At 36.1% G+C, this 24939-nt stretch overlaps 2 protein-coding genes and 1 pseudogene across 2 annotated transcripts; 1 reads left to right on the plus strand and 2 right to left on the minus strand.

Moving 5' to 3' along the window:
- Positions 1–206: 206 nt before the first annotated feature.
- LOC116304588 (scavenger receptor cysteine-rich domain-containing protein DMBT1-like) lies at positions 207–3354 on the minus strand. The gene is made up of 5 exons (XM_031714350.2): positions 3140–3354; positions 1917–2112; positions 955–1319; positions 715–811; positions 207–449 (listed from the first exon to the last, which is right to left on the minus strand). Exons 1-5 carry the CDS (start codon positions 3352–3354, stop codon positions 207–209), a joined length of 1116 nt encoding a protein of 371 aa, XP_031570210.2.
- Positions 3355–13652: 10298 nt separating this feature from the next.
- LOC116304587 (scavenger receptor cysteine-rich domain superfamily protein-like) lies at positions 13653–20990 on the minus strand. The gene is made up of 7 exons (XM_089034207.1): positions 20820–20990; positions 19042–19094; positions 18735–18985; positions 16867–17016; positions 15358–15596; positions 14451–14720; positions 13653–13841 (listed from the first exon to the last, which is right to left on the minus strand). The coding sequence occupies exons 1-7, from the start codon at positions 20988–20990 to the stop codon at positions 13653–13655; spliced, it is 1323 nt and encodes a 440-aa protein (XP_088890333.1).
- A 2903-nt stretch (positions 20991–23893) lies between these two features.
- LOC116294197 (uncharacterized protein KIAA1958-like) lies at positions 23894–24575 on the plus strand (annotated as a pseudogene).
- The last annotated feature ends 364 nt before the right edge of the window (positions 24576–24939 follow it).

A 24939-nucleotide genomic window follows, 5' to 3' on the forward strand; every position in this document is an offset into this window, starting at 1 on the left:
AAACAGCTTCCAAGTGAGTCTTCTGAGCCTGTACACTGCATAATGATTTGCGAGTGATTATTTCACTAAATCTAATAAGAATCTAAATATGTCAATTTCACATTCCAATCACCCTACAAGTCAAACTGTATTCACGGTTTTCGATTATGATTATAAAACGTATTATGAAAAATATTATTTTGTTAAATAGGACCATGGAAAAGCACTCAAGTAATGAATGTTTCGATATAACAATACTTCACCACGACACCAACATCATACGTGTGGCTGTTGCAGTTGGAGCCAACGTTTCCCCATCCACGGTGAGAACAGCTTCCAAGTGAGGCTTCTGAGCCTGTACACTGCATGTTCTGCAGCCATACTTTACCCGTTCCTCGTCCCCACAACCAATATCCTACAGTTTTGGTAAAACCAAGCTGACGACAAGCAACCTTGGCATCATTCATATCCTAGTTGTTATAAACATAATGGCACACTGTTCCCCATTGATTATTGTGATGGATGTGAACAATATATATGATTGTCGTGAGAAATATTCAATTAGAGGTAATATTAAGCATATTTTTTTTAGTATTTTAAAATATTGTAAACAAAATCAGTGTAGGTAAAGACGTAATGCTAAACAAGTTCTCGATCCATACAATTTAATAATGTGGTATTGCCGACAGAGTATGTTTTTAATGTTAACGAACAATATGCATTCAGAAGACAAACATCCCAAGTGTTGTAGATGCCGCTGTTGTGCCGATACAGCATAGTGCCTCCGAATGCCATAATGCTATAATTCACCATGTTTCCAATATCCCACAGCCTTAGTAAAAGCAAGACAAAACAATTAAAAAGGTTCTTTTGCAAACAATTGTGATACATTGAATGGTTGGCTTATTGTGGTAAGTGATAGGATTCAACCTTGCCCAAAATCTAACAATTTGAAACAGTTTGTTGATTCCTCACTTTTTGAAAATTGGGATGTCACCAACATCATACTTGTGACGGTTGCATTCAGAGCCAACGTTTCCCCATCCATTGTGAGTACAACTTCCAAGCACGGACTCGGAGCCTGAACACTGCATGTACCACAGCCATATTTTACCCGACCCTCGTCCAAAGTACAAATAACCTACAGTTTTCGTAAAGCCAAGTTGTCGACATGCAACTTTTGCATCATTCATATCGAAGTCACCATAATTATATGCACACACTGTTCCCCATTGAGCACTGTGGTAAACTTGTATAACACCAACATCCCACGTGTGACTGTTGTAACTAGAGTGAACGTTTCCCACATCCACTGTTAGAACAGCTTCTAAGTGAGGACTCTGCGCCCGTGCATTGCATATTGTTTAGCCAGACTTTACACGTCTCTCGGTGAAACCAAGTTGACTGTATAGGAAGAACCATAATAACAAATTGTTTCCTGGGGTATTGTACCTAAAGTTATTGTGAGAACAGCTTCCAATTGAGGCCTCTGAGACTGTACATCCCATTCTGTATAGCCATACTTTACCCGTTCCTCGTCCAAGCATTTTTGGCATCATTCATTTCGAAGTAATTTCCGAAACCACCTTGACACACTGTTCCTCACTGACCACTGTGGTAGACTTGTATAATGCCGTGAACGCCTAGATTTGTGAATCTATAATTTGAATAAGAAACAAGTTGACGACATATGACCTTGGCATCTGGCATATCAAAGTAATAGGAACCATAATAACAAAACGTTTCCCATTTGCATTGGACAATAAAACTCTTGTTCGAAATAAATACACATAACCAACATCTTATTTGAGACAGCTGCTTTCCCTTCCATTTTAAGTAAAGCATATCTTTTAAGATATGCCATATTCTATTCGTCTCGTGACGAATATGCACCAGTTTTGTTAAAACAAAGTTATTGTCCACAAGCAGCCTCTTACTCTTAACTTTTCAATTGCTTCAATCAATGAGAGCAAAACCAAGTCTATGCTTATCACTGGCAAGCGTCTCCCCTCAAAGATTGATGGTGAGATGAATTTATTCGTTAAAGTAACTGAACTTGAACTTGCTCCTAGTGTTAAGCTTTTGGGACTTGAAATTGGCTCTGAACTTTCCTCTAATCCCCATGTAGACAAACTTTGCAAAAAAGAGAATTGGCATATTAAAAAGGATAACATCTTGTTTACCCATGTAACCATGTTTACCCATTTAATACTATGATTAGATCAGTATTGAATTATGTTAGTAATATCTGGACTAACTGTGATAAGGATAATCTAGGCCGTGTTCTTAAACTGCAAAAGAGAGTAGCTAGGGTAATTTGTGATTCCAATAATCAGGCCTCTAGCGTTAATTTCTTTAATAAATTACAGTGGCTTCCCTTTTATGAAGAAGCCAAAATAGCTAAATGTTGTCTAGCTTATAAACGTCTTAAGGATAAAGTCCCGACATACATTGAGTATTGTCTAAAGCTCAATAGTCAGCGTCATAGTCGTACTACTAGGTATAGTTATATGAATCTTATTTTCCCTAAGTTTATTCATATGACAGAAGGTGGTAGGACGTTTGCGGTTACTACCTGAAAAACTATGGAACAGTCTAAGTTTAGATCTTAGAAATTCTGAATCACTAGTGGCATTCAAAAACAATTATAAGGATATCTTATTTAAGTGTCAGCAGGAATTAAATCATTTTATAGTGTAATTCTTTTATTAAGACAGCATGTATTTTAGCTTTTATATATTTAATTACATAATCTTTTGATATATATATATCTTCTTTTTCTTCTTCTTAGATTTCTTGTTACGACATTTAGGGTTTGAGTTAGCTTTAAGTGCATGTATACATATTAGTTTTTATATTTATTGTATGTTTTATTTATTTTAGTTTTATAGATAAAAGGCCACTAGCTTATTAGTTATTTTGTAACTATTCCGTGTTACCCTCTTTAAATGAAGAGTTTATTATAATTATAACCATAACAGTATCGTACTTACATCGTTTGAGCTCCAAGTGTAGTCCCAAACTGTTACCTATTATTAGAGTGTGCTTTAAACACAATAGTTAACTTTGTTAAACTTTCGAATTGTTGCTAATGTTGCCCTAATAACCAAACAGTATATCTTCTACGTTTAATTAATGATTAATCTATGAGAATGAATACCGTACAACAAAAAGTAGTTTGACATCATATGCGTGACCGTTGCAGCTAGAGTGAACATTTCCCCATCGATCGTGATTACAGCTTCCAAGCGAGGCCTCTGATCCTGTGCATTGCATGTTGTTTAACCATACTTTACCCGTCCCTTGTCCATAGTACCAAGTCCCTACAGCTTTGGCAAAACCAAGTTGACGACATGCGACTTTGGCATCAGGCATATCCCAGCGACCATACACATGACAAACTGTTCCCCACTATCTGTCTTTCTTTTAACTAAAAGACTGAAAATTAAATATTTTTTCTATTCCGAGGATAAGATGAAAACAAGTTTACTGCATGCTTTATGGAATGCTATGAAAATCGAAGTTTCTCTATTTCTTGTTATTTGCAGGGTACTACTGATATGCTTGTAATCTGAGACTAATCCAATAATGAAGGAAAGATATGTTGAGAGCAAACAAAGGACTGTGTATTTCACATAAAAACCTATAATAAGATACCAAACCATGAATCAGATTCTACGAAAAAGTAAATTCTGAATGAAGTGAAACCACGTACGAGCGCAATCTTTGCATCATATGCTGACACCATTCCATGTTCTTTTCCATCTCCATCTGTGAGAAGTGAGAAAATTTATCTTTGTGAGAAAATAATTAGTTTGCTGCCTATGAAAAAAAAATTGCAACCTTGGCAGGTCCCTTATTTCACAGCTATCATCGTAGACTGTTTCCCCTCGTTGTTTTGCTCAAACTCTGGATTAGCTTTGATATGATATAGTTTTTTCTTATTATCAACTAAGAAAATATTCATATCTTGACCATTATTAAATCAAATATGAAACGTTAAAATGGACGTTAAACCGAGAAAACCGGGCTTCAATAGAATTAATGCAAAAATTGGAGCCATGTGTTAAATATATGTTGTAAGCCAATGCATATAGCAACACCCGAACATCATGTGTGACCATTGCAGCTAGATGAAAGACTACCCCATCCTCTGTAAGTGCAGCTTCCAAGTGAGGACTCTGAACCTGAACAATACATGCCATGTATACATGCCATATTCACAAACAATATCCTAGAGTCCTGATGAAACCAAGTTATCGACAGCACATAAGCAAAATAAAAGTAATATTCAGTTAGTACCGCAAACGACACCAACATCATATGTGTGACCGTTGCATTCAGAGTAAACATTTCCCCATCCCCTGTGAGAACAGCTTCCAAGTGAGGCCTCTGACCCTGAACACGACATGGCGTACAGCCATACTTTACCCGTCCCTCGTCCGCGGTACGAATATCCAACAGTCTTGTTAAAACCAAGTTGTCGACATGCTACCTTAGCAGTATTTACATCGTTTGAGCTATAGCTGTAATCACAAACTGTTCCCCATTTACCATTATTAGATTGTTCTCTTGACCTTCGATTTCCTGCTTATGGTTGCCCTAAGAACTTTAAGAACGTATGAATTAATAAACAAACAATACATCGTCTTTGTATTGAAAAACAAAAACAAGAAAAAGTTGAAAAGTTGAAAAGTTGAAAAGTTAAACTTGATCGATACTGTAAAGTGAGAAAAACCTCCACAGAGCCGCAACCATTTGCACATACAGTGCAACCCCGTAAATCCGGCCACCGAAGGGACATTTAAAAGTGGCCGTTTTAACGGGGTGGCCGTATTAAGGGGGCTGTCAAAAATATGTTTCAAACGTGTTTTGTTAATCAGTACGAAACTGCATATTGTATTTTAAAATAATAATTCTAAAACTTGTTATACTATTGGAGCTCAGTTATAACTCAACTTTAGTAGTACTTTAAAACTTTAAATTATACAGTAGTACAGGACGGTAGATATAACAGTAGAACAGAGAAAACTGAATACAGTAATACTACAACTACTTTTTAAAATAGGCAGCGACTTTTCTCTGTACAGACGAATGAAGCTTCCTTTGAAGCAATACTGACTCGAGGCTGGATATCACCCCAGACAGACTGTCGGCATGGCTCGTTTAAATACTTTACCGCTATAAAATAAATGGGGACATACTTTAGCGCATCGCGCTGTACGTGTTTCTCTGTTTGAGTTTGTTGTGTTGATTCTGATTCTACAAAAAGCATTACTGTAGAATGTTAACCGAATGAATAAAAGAATCACAGATTTTCCAGCAATAACTTTACAGTATTTACATTAAGATCTAAACTGTAACCTATTTGTTCAGTTAAATCATTTCGCATCGATGTGTCAAACGAAAACTAGACAGCAAAAGAAACCGGAGAACAGTGTCATTGAACATGAAGATCAAGGAAAAGATTTGGTAGAGGATCAAGGTTTAAATGATTTTGAAATAATTTTCATTGGATCACTTGGAGGAGGGGAGAGACTGGGTCAAGAGAGTTACCTTTGGAAATTTACAAGTCAAGTTTAAAATAGATAGTGGAGCTCAATGAAATGTTTTATCTAACAGCCTGTATGACAAGATTACCTCGAAACCATTGGATTCAACAACAGTAAAGCTCGAAAGTTAATCTAAAAGCTTTATCATGCCCATAGAAAAATGTATGTTTTCAAGTTGTGAATGGAGACTACAAACCACCCTTAGGACGAGAAACTTGCGACGAAATGGGACTAATATACCGTGTGAACTATGTGAACATTGAAAGTCTTCTAAAGAATTATGCAGATGTTTACTCCGGCATAGGATGTTCGCCAGGAGAAAACCACATCACAGTTGATCCGAATATTCCTCCTGTAGTCCACCTACCTCGCAGGATACCACATGCTAAGCGCAGTAAGTTGAAACAAGAATTAAATCGCATGGTATATTCAGGAATAATAGAGAAAGATTGGTTGAACAGCACAGTTGTTGCACACAAGCCAGATTTATCAGTAAGAGTATGCTTAGACCCCAGAGATCTAAATATGGTAATTAAACGTGAACACTATACATTACCCACAGTTGAAGAAATAGCAGCAAGGTGTGATAGAGCTAAATATGTTAAAACTTTGGATGCAGAAAAAGCCTTCTTTCAAATCAAATTGGATAAAGAGAGCCAAAAGCTACTAACATTCATGAAATACACCCTTTGTTCGATTACGCTACCTGTTACGATGCCGAGGGGAATTAAATCTTAAGACAAGATGGCGTCGAAGTCACGATGGATGATATACTGGTACATGTACGAAACGAGACAGAACATGATGCAAGATTACAAGCTTTACAGCGTGCTCGACAAAACAACTTAAAGCTAAAGTCAAAAATCAAACAAAAAGAGGTAAAGTACCTTGGTCATATCTTCACAGAAAGAGGCTTGAAAACCGATCCAGAAAAATTAAGAACTATATTAGAAATGCCTAGACTAACAGACAAGACAGGTTTCCAAATACTACTTGGAGTGCTTAATTATGTGAGCAAGTTCATTCCCAACAATTTAGAATTGACAGCACCTCTAAGACAACTACTGCTAAACGAAACAGTTTGGCACTGGGATGAGAAGCAAGAGAAAAGCTTCCAAGCAATGAAGAGAACATTGTCAGCAGCCCTAGTACTGGCATATCATAATCCGGCTGAAAAACTCACATTACAGGTGGATGCAAGTTCGACAGGATTGGGATCAGTTCTAATCCAAAATGATCGCCTTGTAGCGTATGCTTCAAAAGCACTTACAGCAACGCAGAAAAATAACTTTTGGCCGTTGGTTTTCTTGAATGCGCCAAATTTGATGAGTACATTATTGGTCGTGACGTCAAGGTAGGGACAGATCACAAACCATTAGAGTAAATCACAAAGAAGCCCCTACATGCAGCACCACTCCGACTTTAGAGGATGCTCGTACAGTTGCAGTGCTACCCAAAATTCACCCTAACCTACAATCCTGTAGAAGAAATGTATTTTGCTGACACGTTATCAAGAGCGTACTTGAAAAAAACACTAGTAAACACAGAAGTGTTGGAGATCAGTGTACTAGAGCATATCGTCTAAGATGCCCAGATAGATAGATTTGCTGAAGCAACAGCAAAGAACATAACCCTCTCACTACTTCAAAGTGTAGTTATGGTAGGATGGACAGATTACTGGAACATTAGAGAAGAGATAACAGTCTTACAAGGATTACTTCTTAAAGGAGAGAATATCATAGTACCCCAAGAGCTGAGAAACGACATGTTAGACAAATTGCACAGTGGTAACCTAGGAATCAACAAGACACTACGAAGAGCAAGATATGTTCTATAATGTCCCAAAATGAACCAAAAGGATGGTCGAAACTACATCGTAACAGTAGACTATTACTCAAAATGGCCTGAACTCACTCACTTGAGCTCATTCACTAGTGCGGCTGTTATAAATGCACTCAAATCCCAGTTTGCTAGATACGGAATACCAGCCATACTGATTTAGGACAACGGACCATGTTATGCTTCTAAGGAATTCAAGGAGTTTGCAAAAGAATGGAGCATCCAACATGTGACATCAAGCCCAGGATATCCCAAATTAAATGGACAAGCAGAGAGAACAGTCAGAACAGTTAAGGCCATGCTAGAGAAAGTAAAAGTCCCCTACACAACCCTATTAGCTTACAGAAACACACCCATATATGGAGTAAATCCGTCACCTGCACAGATGCTAAGACTGAGAACTACAGTTTCTCAGACAGCGGGGATGCTTATTCCAAAAAGCTGTGACCCACAAGAAATAATTGAAAAGCTGAAAGACAGAAAAGAAAGACAACAATTTTACAGGAAGACAAACAGTGAAAACCCTCACAAGTAGTAAAGAAACTACCTGAGCCACGCTCGTATCATTTAGGAGAAATCGCCAACATCTCTTAAAGACAGAAGAACCAAAACTTTTTGATGCAAAAGATTACTTCGAAGAGCAAGAACCACCCATCACAGGAATAAGAAGTATGCAAGCTAAACAGGAACTAAAGAAATCTGAACAACCTGAAGTACCATCGACTGTAGTTACAACGAGAAGTGGAAGATTGGTAAAGCCACCAAAGAAGTTTGAAGACTTCGTAAAGTACTGAACATTGATACTTTGTATCGAACTGTGGACTCTGAACCTTGTTGTTCAAATTTGTTATTCTCACGACACAGTAATTGATATGTAGTGATTTAAAATAGGTAGAGTTAGCCTTTCATTTTGAAAAAAGGGGGATGTAATGATATTAATGATATTCACATGCATGATGACGTAATAATAATAATATATAAAAACTTGTAAAGCAATGCAATGTAACGTAATGGACCTTGCATAATAAAAAAGTGTGCTTTATTATGAACCCCTCAATGTTGTGTGTTTAAGTCATTAAGTATAGTCCATTCTTTAAACTAAGAGAATCTCGAGTTATGTACTTTACGTTCTAATTTTACAAATGTTCAACATTCGTTAATTTCGTGTTAATTTCACGATAACATTTTGAGGAAATTAAATTCTAAATAACAATAATTTCCCGATTTCATTCAAAATAGCATCCACAAATTGTTTCCAAACATAGATTTGTTACACAAAGTGACTTTATTGAGACTCAAGCCATGTGCAAATGGAAGCATAGCCTAATCAATTATTCAAAAAACTGAGTGTCGTTCATGTCGTAGGTCTATTTCATGACCTCCAACAACTGACAAAAACCGTGGGATAACATAATTAATGGTAATATATACATTATGCTTAACAATAATCTATAATGGCACACCGACATCCCACTGCGACCGTTGCACCTATGGTCAAAACGTCTCCATTTGCCGCGAGAACAGCTTTCAAGTGAGGACTCTGATCCTGAACACGGCATGGCGAATAACTAAAGTTTACCATTCCCTCGACTACCTATTTCAGTAGTAGTGCTCTAGAAGTTTCAGGACTGTCGACGCTGTTGGAAAGAAGAGAGGCAATTGCAGCCAAACTGCTCAATGAAGTCAGTAGTAACCACCTACACAGTCTGCACAATCTCCTTCCTACAATAAATATCAGGAAGTACTCCCATGGGAGGAAACGGGACTTGGTCCTACCCTTGTGCAAGACCGACCGTTGCAAGAACAGTTACATCTTAAGTCATGTTTATCAATAATATGTAGAGCTCTCTTAGGGGTTTTAGATTTAATAATTATTCTATATGAATGAATGTTTAATGTACCCAATATTTACAGATAATGATAATAAATAAATATACATGTATTCAGTAATGATGAAAAAGTAAATTATACACCGTGAAAAAGATGAAAAAACTTACTGACGTTTCGGACGCTAGTCCTTCGTCGGAGTAAAAGGTCTTAAGTCAGGATAATTGTATAAAATATCTTGGTATTTTCATAGACTACATCCTGGAAATCTCATATTAAGTATATTTCAAAAAAAATCAAAAGAATCATCGCCAAACTTCGTTACCATGTTGGCAAACCATTAAACCACCTCTTTTACTCCGACGAAGGACTAGCGTCCGAAACGTCAGTAAGTTTTTTCATCTTTTTCACGGTGTATAATTTACCTTTTCATCATTACTGTTTCATTAGAAACACCAACGCAGCTCACACTAGTTTTTAGCTAGTTATATCTTCTTATACATGTATTCGAATAGAGAAATAATGAAAGGGCAAGGACAGGACAGACTTCTGGCAATAAGTGTTACAAGCTAAAAAAAACCCAGAAGTCAGATTACTATAGCTATATTACACTAGTAGGTCGGAGTACAAGATTTTACAGCTTAGGAATAATAATATTAAATATAGGAGAAAATAAATATTGTATATGAGACAAAATAATACACACACAAACACATACAATACATAATAACTATTCGTTTGAAATATGGAAGAGAAGTAAAATTAATGGGTCATTTAATTACAAGCACTTCAATAGAAATATTGAGGTGCTAGTAGTCAGCGAGAAGTTTGTCTTTCAATTTTCGTTTGAATAAATTTAGAGAGTTATTTTTAATTAAACTATGAATTGAGTTCCAGATCTTGGGGTCTTGGAACCGTATATTGAATAATCCATAGTTTGTTCTGACATGGGGTAAATAATAGGATTCTTCAGCAGCATTTCTTGTACTATAATTGTGAAATTTATTTACTTGAGTAAATAAAGAATCAAAAACAGAGGGCAGCAATTCATTGTGAAATTTGAACATGAAAATAGCTACATGGTAAGTAACTAAATCAGCTAGTTTCATAAATTGAAACTGTCTAAAAAGAGGACTTGAGTTTTAATCAAATTTTTAAAAAGTTATGAACCGCACAATCTTTTCCTGCAATACGAAAATAGGTTGAAGTGTAGTTGGATATGAATTTCCGCAAACAAGTTTGGCGATGATTCTTTTGATTTTTTTTTCGAAATATACTTAATATGAGATTTCCAGGATGTAGTCTATGAAAATACCAAGATATTTTATACAATTATCCTGACTTAAGACCTTTCCATTTAAACTAAGATTAATCTTATGTTTTATCTTTTTTTGACGGGCATGAAAAATGACAACACTCGATTTTTTTCCCGTTAAGTGGTAGTTTATTGGCACTAAGCCATGTGTGCACATTTGCTCAACATTTACATTACATTCCAGAGAGACTATATCTTTGTCCCTATAGAATAAATTTGCATCATCTGCAAAAAGATGAAATTCAAAGAGTTTTGAACATAAATGAAAATCGTTGACGTATATTAAAAAGAGAAGTGGGCCAAGGATAGAGCCCTGGAAACACCACATGAAATGTACATTTTTGACGATTTAGTATTATTGAGAGTAACAAATTGCTTGCGATTATGAAGATAGGAAGCAAACCGGTCTTTAGCCACTCCTCTAATACCATAGTAATCTAGTTTCTCCAGTAGAATAGTATCATTGACAGTATCAACGGCTTTACTGAGGTCTAAAATATACCACGTTCATCAATAGACCTTTGAATTTTATCAATAAAAGACAGCATGATGAGTTGAATATTTGGAACGAAATCCAAATTGTTTCTCAAAAAGGACCTTTTCTTTATTCAGAAAATTCAAAAGTCTAGTATACATGAGTTTTTCTAGTATTTCATTAAAGATGGATAGAAGAGATATTGGACGATAGTTTTCAATTGAAGTTTGAGAGCCTTTCTTATGAATAGGTATTACAGTTGCTGTTTTAAGATTACAAGAAACAATTCCTGTTTCAAATGACTCATGAAGTATCATTTCTAAAGCCTTAGAAATAGCTGTTTTCACAGTTTTTAAGACATAAACGGGAATGTTTACATTAATATTCATCTCTTCAATAGTGTTTTACCTATAAATTTATATATTAAAAAAGCTTTGTTTTCTGTGGGAAAGGATTCACCACTCTGGGAAATGTTTCAGGAGATAATATACAACACAACACGACACCAACATGATATGTGTGACCGTTGCAGTGAGAGCCAACGTTTCCCCATCCATTGTGAGTACAGCTTCCAAGCGAGGACTCTGAGCCTGAACACCGCATATAAAACAGCCATACTTTACCCGTCCCTCGTCCAAGACGCCAATATCCTACAGTTTTGGTAAAACCAAGTTGTCGACATGCAACCTTGGCATCATCCATGTCCCAGTAATAAGAATAACCATCACAAATTGTTCCCCATTGTCTTGCTAAAACAAAGTTGCCCACTGACTATTGCGATAGAATTGAACAATTTTTGTATCTTGTGTTTCTGGTTTTATTCTCAATTGACGTGCGCTAAGCTACACTACAAATGCAGTCGGTAACTCTATCTTCTTGGTTGAGCGTCCTTATATATACATACACACACGTGACTATTATGATGTAATCGAATAACTAATAAGTGAATTATTACAATACAACAAAAATGCAAGACAACTTGTTGTGGAATTACAGGCTTAATCGAATTTTCCTCCATTAGTGAGTTAAAGCACACTAATAATCAGTTGCGTTGGGGCGTTATTTTGTTTAAATGTCTATGACACATCTATTTCACGATTTGAGTAGGCCTTGTCAAATCAGAATCTCGTTTGAATTGAAAAACTTCTTCAAAACTGTTTAAATTAAAGTTTTGTACTACATAGCAAATGTTTCAAAGACGCGACACCAACATCATTTTTGTGAGTAGGACAGTCCCAGTTAACGTTCCCCCATCCTTTGTGACTACAACTTCCAAGTATCGTCTCTGAGCCTGAACACTGTATTATGTCCAACCACACTTTACCATTTCCATGTCCAAACAGCCAAAATTCTGCAGTTTTGGTAAAACCAGGCAACCTTTGCATCTGGCATATCCCAGTCATTAAGACACACTCATTAAGAAAAAATAATTTCATATAGTTTTAAATAAATTTAAAATAAAATTCTTAATGAAAAATTTATATAAGAAGAAAAGATTTTTTTTTATTTGGCAGATGCAGAGTCTATTCGCTGCAATGAACATCGCAAGGGGCACAATCATCCCATGTTTGACCGTTGCACCTAGAGTTAATACTTATTGTTCCTGCCATCTTTTAATCTTCGAATGCCTTAGTTGAATATGCGAATACACACCATCACCAAACCGGGTACTAGTAACATTCTAACCAGAAATGACAAATATTTATTTGTTTGTACTAGGATTAGTTAATTTTAAATCAGGTTTGTGTTTTAATTTGTGTTAAACGACTGAATTAATAATTAATAATCATAATAATAGTTTATTGGATTTGTATAGCGCAAATCTCAATTGGGATATTTTCATTTGCGCTGTAACATAAATGTAAAAATATACCAAAAACTATACTTATATTAAAATATATGATTAAAAACAATAGTATAAAACTATTAGCGACATAAACGATAACTAAAAATCTGCGAAAGCCACTTTAAGTAAAAAGGGTTCCAATAATTTCTTAAAATTAGTCACAGTTGGGGCTGTCATGACCTCCAAAGGTAGCCTGTTCCATAAATGAGGTGCAGCTAGCATAAATGATCGATCTCCCAATGTCTTATATGTTTTAAAATTAATATGTTCAAGTAATAAACCGTTGTTATTTGAAAGTTAACTATATCTACTCTGTTTCTTAATGTTAATAAGGTCCCTTACGTAATTAGGAGCACAGCCATTAATAACCACCCGGATGATTATAATACTTCGATTAACCTTGTATATCAAAAACAACATCTTAAATTCTTTACGAAAGGTAATAGGCAGCCAATGCAAATTATACGGTAACGGTGTTATCCTACAATATTAGGAATCATTATGAATTAATCTGGCTGCCATTTTGCACTCTTTGAATTTTGTGCATTTGGGGGTCCATATTTGAGGCTATTTGAGTAATCTATCCTGCTAGTAACGAAGGCATGGACAAGTTTTTGAGTAGATTCCTTGGGCAAATATTTTCGTATATTCCTAATGCTATACAAATAGTAGAATGCAGTAGAGCAAGTCTTGTAAATGTGTGAGTTCACTGATATTGTAGAGTCGAACCACACCCCAAAGTTCTTTAATTACAGTCGATGCAGGTGTTATTTCTGAATCGCCAATGGTAATGGTATTGACTTTGACTTAAGACAGTTGCTATTTAGTGCCAATCACTATACACTCAGTTTTGTCATCGTTAAGAAGTAGTTTACCAGTAGTCATCCATGCTCTGACATCATCTATACATCTTTGTACGGCTCCAACAGCTTCATCTTGACCAGTTTCTCCATTGGGACAGAATAAAACATACATCATCCGCATAGCAGTGTATAAATGGAAGGGGTCCTTTGACCACATCAAATAGCTTACTAGCATTAAAGAGTAAATAACAACGGCCCCAGACAATAGCTCTGTGGTACTCCAGAACCTAATTCAAAACTCTTAGATAGAGTCGTGTTGACAAAGATGCGCTGAGATCGTTAGTAAAGATAAGAACGTAGCCTGTCAAGTACCATTCCAAATATTGCAAAATCATTGCAAAATTTTGGATTATTAGTATACAATTTTAAAAATACAAACGTTTCTAGTTATGAGAGTTACGTCCTATTATGAAAGTATCAGCATGGATCTCTCATAAAAATCGCTTGAATCAAATTGATATTCATGTAATGAACAAAACACACTCAGTTCACTTGTAAGTCCGCAACTAAGAAATTAGAAGATTGCATAGATAAGTGTACGTTAGTTTGGGTAAAATGTCGTCAAATCTAGTCATTTCCGATAGAATTTGTTAAAAACGTTGAAGAATTTTTGACATTTGGAAAAAGCTGTAACGTAGCTTTTAGTTCATTGCTAAAATTATCTGAGAAGAGCTCACAGAATATTGTGTAGTTTACGAGGTTGTCGATAAATGTTTAAAAGTATTGTACCTTATACCAAATGTTTCAAACACACCACACCAACATCATATCTGTGAGTAGGACAGTCCCAGTTAACGTTCCCCCATCCATTGTGACTACAACTTTCAAGCAATGTCTCTGAGCCTGAACACTGCATCCTGTCCAACCACACTTTACCATTTCCGTGTCCATACCACCAATATCCTACTGGTTTGGTAAAACCAAGTTGTCGACAAGCAACCTTTGCATCTCGGATATCCCAGTCATTAATACAGACCGTTCCCCATCCATGTGAGTACAGCTCCCAAGTGAGGACTCTGAGCCTCTACACAGCATGATCCATAGCCATGTTTTACCCTTGCATCGTCCAATATGCCAAATTCCTGCAGTTGTGATGAAACCAAGTTGTTATATATATGTCTGTTCCTAAATTACTGCATTTTCAGTGAACAAATACACAATTATAACAAAATCAAAATACATAAAAAAATCTAATAATGATTATCTATATACAACAAAGTACAATAGTGATAATATAAAATGACGAATTTCTAAAATTATAAGCTAATATACGGGGAAAATACTAATACATACTTATCTAGTCTTTTACTACAAATTTATAGTAAAATGACCGCTGACGAGTTACAGTTTTAAGTAGCGGAAAGTTCAGACTTTGCATATTGTGCTTAGGGCGACCCGAAATCTGCCTTCTAGTGACAAATTGTTTTTGTAGATATTCCGGGGCTCACCCCGTCATACATTTAAATGTAAGAACCGCGTCTCGAAGAAGAGCAACTGTTGCTCTGGGTTCAAGTGTGCATCTATATCAGTCACAGTAAAGAGATCACAAGGCATGCCTCTAAACTTTATTAAGATGTTTCGTTTATACCACTTTTCCAAAGTGGTTTTAAATTGTGTACTACGCAAATGACATATGTGTGACCGTTGCAGTAAGAGTTTACATTTCCCCATCTATTGTGAGTACAGCTTCCAAGTGAGGTTTCTGTCCCTGAACACCCCATCTTCCACAGCCATACTTTACCCGTCCCTCGTCCAAGTTGCCAATATCCCACAGCTTTAGTATAACCGAGTTGTCGACATGCAACCTTCGCATCTCTCATATCCCAGTACAAATTATAATCGCACACTGTTCCCCATTGGCCACTATGGTAGACTTGTATAATGCTGCCCAAGCCTGAATCTATCAATAGTAAATTTACATTTTAAAGATGAAAAAACACATATATGGCATTGATAGTTCACTTTTTACGAACAATAACAAGTTGAAGCTCATAATACAACATTGCATGTCAGAGTGAACAATTAAGGTCTCTGATCCTGTGCATCGCATGTAGTCTAACCATACTTTCCCCGTCCCTCGAACATAGTACCAATATCCAACAGGTCGCCGACACGTTACCCTAGCATCTCTCATATCCCATTCATTTTATGTATGACACATTCAAAATAAAACATTATTTAACCGAGTTATCCATACCGCTTTTGGCTTACTTTTAAATAACCACTGTTATTTATTTACATTTGTTTTTATTTGATAAATATTATAGATGGAGAGTTAATAGATCTTTAGGACGTTCATGTGCAAAAGTTCCCATCGCCAAATTTTCTTTACGATTGTGAAGATGAAAGTAGCAAGCTAGGAGTAAGATGAGCAAATATGAAATGAAAGTGGCCGAACAACGCACGCTTGGAAAGCATTGTTAAAATTCTCGCCATGTTTTACTGAAATATAACTTGATTGTCTCAATGATTCACGAAATTGTAGGAAATAGCCAAATAATTACTAAGCATTTAAACTTTATGTTGAAAATAAAAATTACGAAATGTTATTGCACACATATATTGACTACTTGTTGAGTTGCTTCATGACATCTTCCTATTATTCCATCCTATTTCATCATCATATCCCCTGTTATAGAAAGAAAGTTTGCTTCATTATGAATGTTGCACAGGTGTATATTTAAAAGTAATTCGTTCACTAGTGCATGTCTTTCACTTTAGTTCTAAATATTTTACCCCCGAAGATTTTCGGATAGCTACCAAGCTACAATTAAGAACTCTGAATCCTGAACACGACTTGGCGTACAAACATACATAAAACAAGTTGACGACATGCATATATAGCAGCGTGCATACCCAATCCTTCATGACATACTTTTCACCATTGGATATTGCGACTTCAATATTCTCTGAAGTAAACAATACGGAACACAACCCAAACATTATAAAAGTCGCTTTTAATTAAGGCAGTTGGTGACATGCGTTGGAATCTGGCATATTACCACTGGGGTGCCAAAAATGTATTTAATCGGTCCAATCTTATCGACATTGACCAACATCCCAAGTGTGACTGTTGCACCCAGAATTAACATTTCCCCATCCATTGTGAGTACAGCTTCCAAGTGAGGACTCTGAGCCTGAACACTGCATCAAGTACAGCCATACTTTACCCGTCCCTCGTCCAAGGTACCAATATCCAACAGTTTTGGTAAAACCAAGTTGTCGACAAGCAACCTTGGCATCATTCATGTCCCAGTAACCATTATAGTAATCACATACTGTTCCCCACTGACCACTGTGATACACTCGTACAATACTGCCTATACATTAATTTTCTGAATATTGAATCTACGCACTGAAAACAATACTTTGTCGTAAAAATTCTTCCTGAGAGAATGATTATGAAGCTTTGATTAGTAGGTTGCCTCTGCTGAAAAATAAAGATGGGATAGACCATGCTGACGACAAGCAAACTTGGCATCATTGATGTCCCAGTTATTATAATAATGGCACACTGTTCCCCATTGATTATTGTGATGGATTTGAACAATATATATGATTGTCGTGCGGAAATGGGGTATTTGAGACTTTCATTTAGACGTTTTAAAACATATTTTAGTATATTAGAATAATGTAATGCTAAACAATTTCTCAATCTATAAAATTGAATAATGGTGTAAGTGCAGACAGGGATTCAAAGACAAACGTTTCAAGTCAACCTTTACCCCATTCGTTGTGCATACAACATAATGAGTCCAAAATCTAAATACTGCATATAGTTCAGCCATATTCTACCATATTTCCAATATCCTACAGCCTTGGAGAGCAAAAAAAAAAAATTAAAAGGTTTGAGGAAATAATTATGATACATTGATTGGTTTGCTTATTGTGGAAAAGGAAAGGATTCAACCTTGCCCAAAATCTAACAATTTGAAACAGTTTGTTGATTTTTCCCTTTTTTTAAATTGGGGCGACCCCAACATCATACGTGTGACTGTTGCAGGAAGAGCCAACGTTTCCCCATCCATTATGGGCACAGCTTCCAAGTGAGGACTCTGAGCCTGAACACCGCATGTAGTACAACCATACTTTACCCGTCCCTCGTCCATAGTTCCAATATCCAACAGTTTTGGAATAACCTAGTTGTCGACATGCAACCTTGGCATCCCTCATGTCAAAGTAATTATAATCACACACTGTTCCCCATTGGCCACTGTGGTAGACTTGTATAATGCCGCCGACACATTAAACTACGAATAATAAATCTATGTATTGAAGCGCATCCGTCCTATCATCTGAGCTCCAGTCAACATCGCAGACTGTTTCCGTGGCATCATTCATATCCCAGTATCTATTATAACAATAATCACATACTGTTCACCATCGACCACTGTGGTAAACCTGTTTTGTGGTTGCAGTAATCAACTTTATTCCAAAATAATAAAGAACTAAAAAATTCGTTGTATCCTAGCCCGTCTTGTCCCAAGAGGCTCTTACAACACAATTAGCATACATGATCTCCGTATACATTATAAATGTATTGATACTCGATTGCAGAAACGTTGTAGTATACATTTATGCATTTATAAAGATATCTAATGAGATGCATAATGCAAAATAGCCATTTTCAACGCTTAAAACCCATTGATTTGTAATCGGTACGATCTAGTAGACAAGAAAATATGTTTTGACAGTCATTAAATTAAACAAACAATAAATAAAGCGACTTTTCCGTTTTGCAAATCATTAAATATACTGAATAAATTAGATATTTTTATAAATGTATACTACGTTTCTACAATCGAGTGTATATATATGTATATCTATATATATATATATATAAATGTGTGTGTGTATATCCAGCATTGTATGTAATGGCTATTTGCTCTATCCAAGTAATAACACCGGAATTCGACGACACCGACATCATATGTATGACCATTGCAGTCAGAGTAAACATTGCCCCATCCGTTGTGAGTACAGCTTCCAAGTGAGGACTCAGATCCTGTACATTGCATGTTGTACAGCCATACTTTACCTGTTCCTCGTCCCCAATACCAATATCCAACAGCTTTGATAAAACCAAGTTGTCGACACGCAACCTTGGCATCATTTATTTCCCAGTTCCAGTTTCTGTGACACACTGTTCCCCATAGGCCACTGTGGTAGACTTGTATGATATTGCCGTTAAATGTTAAATCTATGTATTGAAGCTTATCAGTCCTATCATCTGAGATCCAGTCAACATCGCAGACTATGCCCGTGGCATCATTCATAACCCAGAAATATCTATAATAATCAAATATCAAATATCTATAATAATAATAATAATAATAATCACATACTGTTCCCCATTGTCCACTGTTGTAGACCTGTTTAGTGCCGCCGACACCTGATTCTGTGAACAGTGAATTTATATTTTGAAGCTGAAATAATATGCTGCTTTTAAAAGGTGATGATAGATGTGTTGATCATCACAGTGAATGAGCGATCTAAGCGAACGCTGTAAAGAAAGACTTGAAAAAGTGATTTCAAGCTTCAACGGGAATCGAACCCATGACCTCCGCGTTGCCGGTGCGATGCTCTACCAACAGAGCTATGAAGCCAATCATGTTGGCGAGCGGTCATTTTTTTGTTGGGTTCTTCAAGCCCCCATAAGTAATAAGTGTGGAAATTGAATGGGCAGGACTGTGGTGAAATAATGATAGTTGTGTTGATCATCACAGTGAATGAGCGATCTAAGCGAACGCTGTAAAGAAAGACCTGAAAAAGTGATTTCAAGCTTCAACGGGAATCGAACCCATGACCTCCGCGATGCCGGTGCGATGCTCTACCAACCTTAGCTATGGAGGCAATCCTGTTGGCGAGCGGTCATTTTTGTTGGGTTCATCAATTCACTATATGTAATAAGTGTGAAACAGTTTGTTGACTCCTGTCTATGAATATTGATGCGACACCATCGTCACACCAATTCCAACGATACACTGTTCCTAATAGGCAGCGATTGTGGTGGCAGAAAACAAATAATAAACTTCGCTCGAACAAGATGAACATACGTACATACTCGCGCAAGTTAATAAAAAAATATAAATTTCATCTCAGCATGCTAACATATTTCATTTTTTAAAAGTTATAATGAAGAAATAAAGTTCAAAGATAATTGTTGTTTAAAATCTCTCAATCGTTTCCTTCATATATTAAGTTCAAGCTTTGATGATAGCATAGGTTGGGTGCCTTGTTATGAGGTGGTCGTAATCAGAGTTTAAACTAAGGATAAAGGAAAAATAAATCGATTCTTCACCAAGAGTCGTGTATTTCACTTTGAAAAAAGTTTAACATTATCGGTAGTTTAGAACAGCTCGCATAACAGAGAAAATGGAAATGATTCTGAACCCCAAAGAATCAATACTCCAATCATAAGACACTATTCTATATGCATCAACCATAATTGTGATATACTAGCTACTTATAGAGAGCCAATCGACGATGTATGTTAAAAAAAATTTTCGAAACGAGATCAATAATGCTTTTTGGTCTTGGAATGCCCTATTCTTATACAGTATTCAGTATTCAAAATTTTAGCTGCATACTTTAAAGCTCTTGAAAGCATGAGTTTTCGAGTAAGCATTCCTTAACCGCTATTGTTTCAAATAATCGAAGGAGACCAAATGCTTTTGGCTCTACCATCGTACTTTTGGACTACTAACGGATATCAAGAACTCAGTTTACATATGTTAAACTTTCACCACTCTTTTAATCTATTTCAACCTATTATTAATCCAACTCAGCACGTTGGATGTCACTTTTTTATATTTGGAACTAAGCACTGACAAACCCGTTGATCTGAAAAGTAAACTTATTCATCTCAGTCATTCAATGGACTAAGGGCTGTTAATGTCCTAAATCTAACCATGACTTCACTAATTTACAACCGTTAGGACTGAAAAAATAGTCATTATACCACTTTAGCTTTATTCACTTAGGGTTTATAAGTCATAAATTGTACGACACCAACATCCCATTGGTGATTGTTGCACCCAGAGTAAACGTTTCCCCATCCATCGTGAGTACAGCTTCCAATTGAGGATTCTGAGCCTGTGCATTGCATGTCGTCTAGCCATACTTTACCCGTCCCTTGTCCATAGGCCCAATATCCTACTGTTTTGGCAAAACCAAGTTGACGACATGCGACCTTTGCATCATTCATATCCCAGTAACCACTGTAATGACACACTGTTCCCCATTGACCACTGTGGTACACATTGCACTGACACCGAAACTTTGAATATGTCATATGTATATTAAGATGAAATACTGTTGTTTGTCTTTTCTAATTAAAATGTCTTGATTGATTGCATTACTGATAGCCACTGTGGTACACATTGCGATGACACCGAAACTTTGAATATGTAATGTGTATGTTAAGATGAAATACTGTTGTTTGTCTTTTCTAATTAAAATGTCTTGATTGATTGCATTACTGATAGCTGTGGTAAGGCTTTGATTTGAGCGATATAGTTATGAAATAATCAAACTACAATTAAAGATCAGACCTAAAACTAATAATCAAACATACATTGCCTAGTTAAGCATATTAGTAAACACTACAACAAAGGGTAACATATCAGTCAACAATAATTAAATATTTGAAACTTAGCAAATTGAACCCTTGCGCCGTTTGGAAATTTGGAGTTAAAGATAAATGGAGTCGTAATCTAATAAGTTATTCAATAAACTGATGGTACCTGTAGTTACATAGCGGATCGAATTACTAAACTTCCTTGTAACAAAAATGCAACCGAGATGACGGAGTGACAATGAAAAGTGTGCAATTTACATATGTTGTGTTCAAATACATAAAGTGATACACCAGCATCCAACGTGTGACCGTTGCAGTTGTCCATCCCACCAATATTCTACAGCTTTGGTAAAATCAAGTTGACGGCATGCGACCTTGGAATCATTCATATCAAAGTGAAAATAATAATATGCACACACAGTTCCCCACTGATTACTGTAGTACACTTGTTTAATGCCACCCAAACCTAAATTTAAGAATAGTGAATATATATGTTAAAGAATCAGAAGCTTATTTTGTTTGTCGTTGCGAGAAAATAATTAGTTTACTCTCTATGAAAAAGATATTGCAAACTTAGCAGGTCCCCTATATCACAGGCACCATGGCAGACTGTTTCCCGTTAATGTCTCGCTCAAAGAGAGGGATAACTTCGTTCTCCTTCCCAGAGTTACGGCTGCTATGTACTGCAAGCTCAAAACATTTGCTAGAATATTTCAGAATTGATTATAATTTTTTTCAATTGTTTACTGCCTGTCGAAATTACAATAAAAGTGCCTATTAACCCTTGCAGTACTCTTTAAAACACATAGCTGTTTGCGGGACAAGATTTCAATTCCTCTGGAAAAAAACTGCTGCAACCGTGATTGGCTCGCTATTGTCGGAGGGGGGGGGGGGGGGGGCTGATTTATAAAAAAAGACATTGTCTATGTTAAATAATCTCTTGCGGTAATATAGTTGCTACTGTTTAAAATTAAACATTCGAAGTAATCCAAAACGCTTTTTGCTAACTCTACTATCGTGCTCTGCGACTACTCTGTATATTAGGAAATTGATTAATATATAATATGCCTTGACTACTTCTTGAGTCTATTTCGATATCCAATTATTAATTTCGATATCCAATTATTAATATTAAACTATTAAGTACAAACATACAAACTTTTAAAACTAATTAACTAGATTAAGCTTCGTGTAATCAGTTCTACGAAAAACAGTTTTTCTTTTTCGTTCTTTGTTGTTGTTCGTATGTTTGTTGTTGAGAATAAACCAATAATGAAGCAAATGTATGTTGAGTAGTGGCACTTTGAGGCCATAAAAGTCCAAAGCAAAATTGTTAGATAAAGATGGGGTTTTGTCAAAGGTAGCTGGAATTAAATAGTCATTAACATTTCACACTTTATATGATCAAAACAAAGCTTTCAAACTAATCAAAGGTCCTGCACACCTTCTAATAAAATTTTACGCAGTCTTACCTTGGCGGGTTGAGAATGGAATAAAAGAAAAGGTTTTTAAAATAATTATGTTACTTACTTTCCTGTTGAACCTTTTACAGTATACTTTTTGTGTTGCTTCATGACATCTTCCTAGCAGAACCTTTCTATCACTGTTAGGAAGAAAAAGGCATCAAGGATGAGAAAAAAAGGCGTCAAGGATGAGTAAAAAAGGGGTGAAAGAGAAATTAAATCCATTCAGTTACATCTCCTGTATAGCTTAGCTGGGGCTTTTAAACAAGTTTTTAAGTTCTTAAGCGAGTGCGATCCATTCTTAAATTTCCAGAGAGCGATGATTAAACAACAATGATTATAGATGAATAAAGATATGTAGTACAGTAAAAACCTGAAAAGAACAAGTGGGTTAAGAACACCCAGCCTGAATTTGGGCGTTTTAAGTACCATGTAAATAAGAACACAATCAGACTGAAAAATTAAAAAGTCTTATTTTTTAAAATAAGATCAATATTTATGCCTCCTTATTATTGCAGTCAAGATATTTTAAAATAATATTTTTGAACTTACACATTGATATCATCTACATATTGGTACTCTATATAGTAATACTGTAATATATACTTTAGAAACATTTATATTTTGAACACCTTTAAAAGAACACCTTCAGACTGATTTTTCAGTAAAAACCCGTTAAATAAGAACAAGATCAGCCTCAACTCCAAAAATGGGTGTTCTTTTATGCGGGTTTTTACTGTAACTATAAAAAATATATTATTTTTGTATAGATTGTTTTTGTATATATACATCATAGTACAAAGACATCCCATTTGTGATTGTTGCAGTAAGAGTTCACATTTCCCCATACACTGTCAAAACAGCTTCCAAATGAGGCTTCTGAGCCTGTACATCCCATGCCGATTAGCAATTTATCTCATAGATACTGAGATTAACACACGAAAATCTACTTTAGTAAATTCTCGTTGGTGTGCTGAATTTAGCCAATGAGAAAGGCGAACGATGTTTTTCACTTGTGAAAAAATACCGTTCACATTTCTGATTGGACGAACGATGTATTTTCACTAGTGAAAAGTTATCGTTCGTCCGATCAGAAACAATATCGACGAAGCCTCACTGTGTCAACAAACTGGCGCCTTTGCAGCTTGAGCGAAAATGGCTGCAGAAAGCTCCAGATTTGTGTCACTCGACAACTCAGTAGAGTCGTTTATTCAAGAATAAGAAAATACAAATACTGTGAAAAAGACGACAAGAGATTTTTCCTTGTTAACCAAGTTTCTTCAAACTAAAGGTGAAACTCGCAGCGACATAGTCGACATTCCTCCTGTCGAGCTGAATGAACCTCTCAGTGAGTTTTTCATGTGTGTACGAACCAAAGAAGGCCAAGAGTACGAACCGTCGTCGCTACGAGGGATGTTGTCTAGTTTTGAAAGACATCTTAAATCAAAGTCCTATCCAAACAGCATTATCAATGATATTGTGTTTGAAAAAAAAAACGCGAAAAACACTATCCTCCAAGCAGAAACGGCTAAAGAAACTAGGGAAGGGAAACAAAAGTAACGCTTCCGTCGCCATTACAGATAACGAAATTAAGATATTATACGACAAAGGACAGCTTGGTTTATCAAGTCCAGAACCGATTTTGAATACCGTTTGGCTCAATAACTCTCTTCATTTTGGCCTACGAGGAGCAGAAGAGCACCACAATATGCGCTGGGGTGATGCAAAACTGTGCAAAAATGACAGCGGCACTGAATACTTAGAGTTCAACGAACATGCTTATTTGCATTCAACCACGAAACCTAACATCGTCTTTAATGCCCATGGCATTTGTTAGTATTATACAATTAACTCCAGTATTAATCTTTTTACCCATAAATAATCTTCCCTGCAAATTTCCATTTCGGTAATTCAAACATATATATGAACTACTATAACTGCAATATTGATTAATGCATTTAAAATGCCCAGCACAACACCAACATCATATGTGTGATCATTGCAACCAGACCAAACGCTTCCCCATCCATTGTGAGTACAGCTTCCAAGTGAGGACTCTGAGCCTGTACATCGCATATAGTATAGCCATACTTTACCCGTCCCTCGTCCATACCACCAGTATCCTACAGTTTTGGTAAAACCAAGTTGACGGCATGCGACCTTCGCATCATTCATATCAAAGTCATCATAATTATAATAAG

This window comes from Actinia tenebrosa, unplaced genomic scaffold, assembly GCF_029948245.1.
Source record: "Actinia tenebrosa isolate PJP-AT-01 unplaced genomic scaffold, QUT_ActTen_1.0 PGA_scaffold2__45_contigs__length_23673736, whole genome shotgun sequence".
Classification (NCBI taxonomy): domain Eukaryota; kingdom Metazoa; phylum Cnidaria; class Anthozoa; order Actiniaria; family Actiniidae; genus Actinia; species Actinia tenebrosa.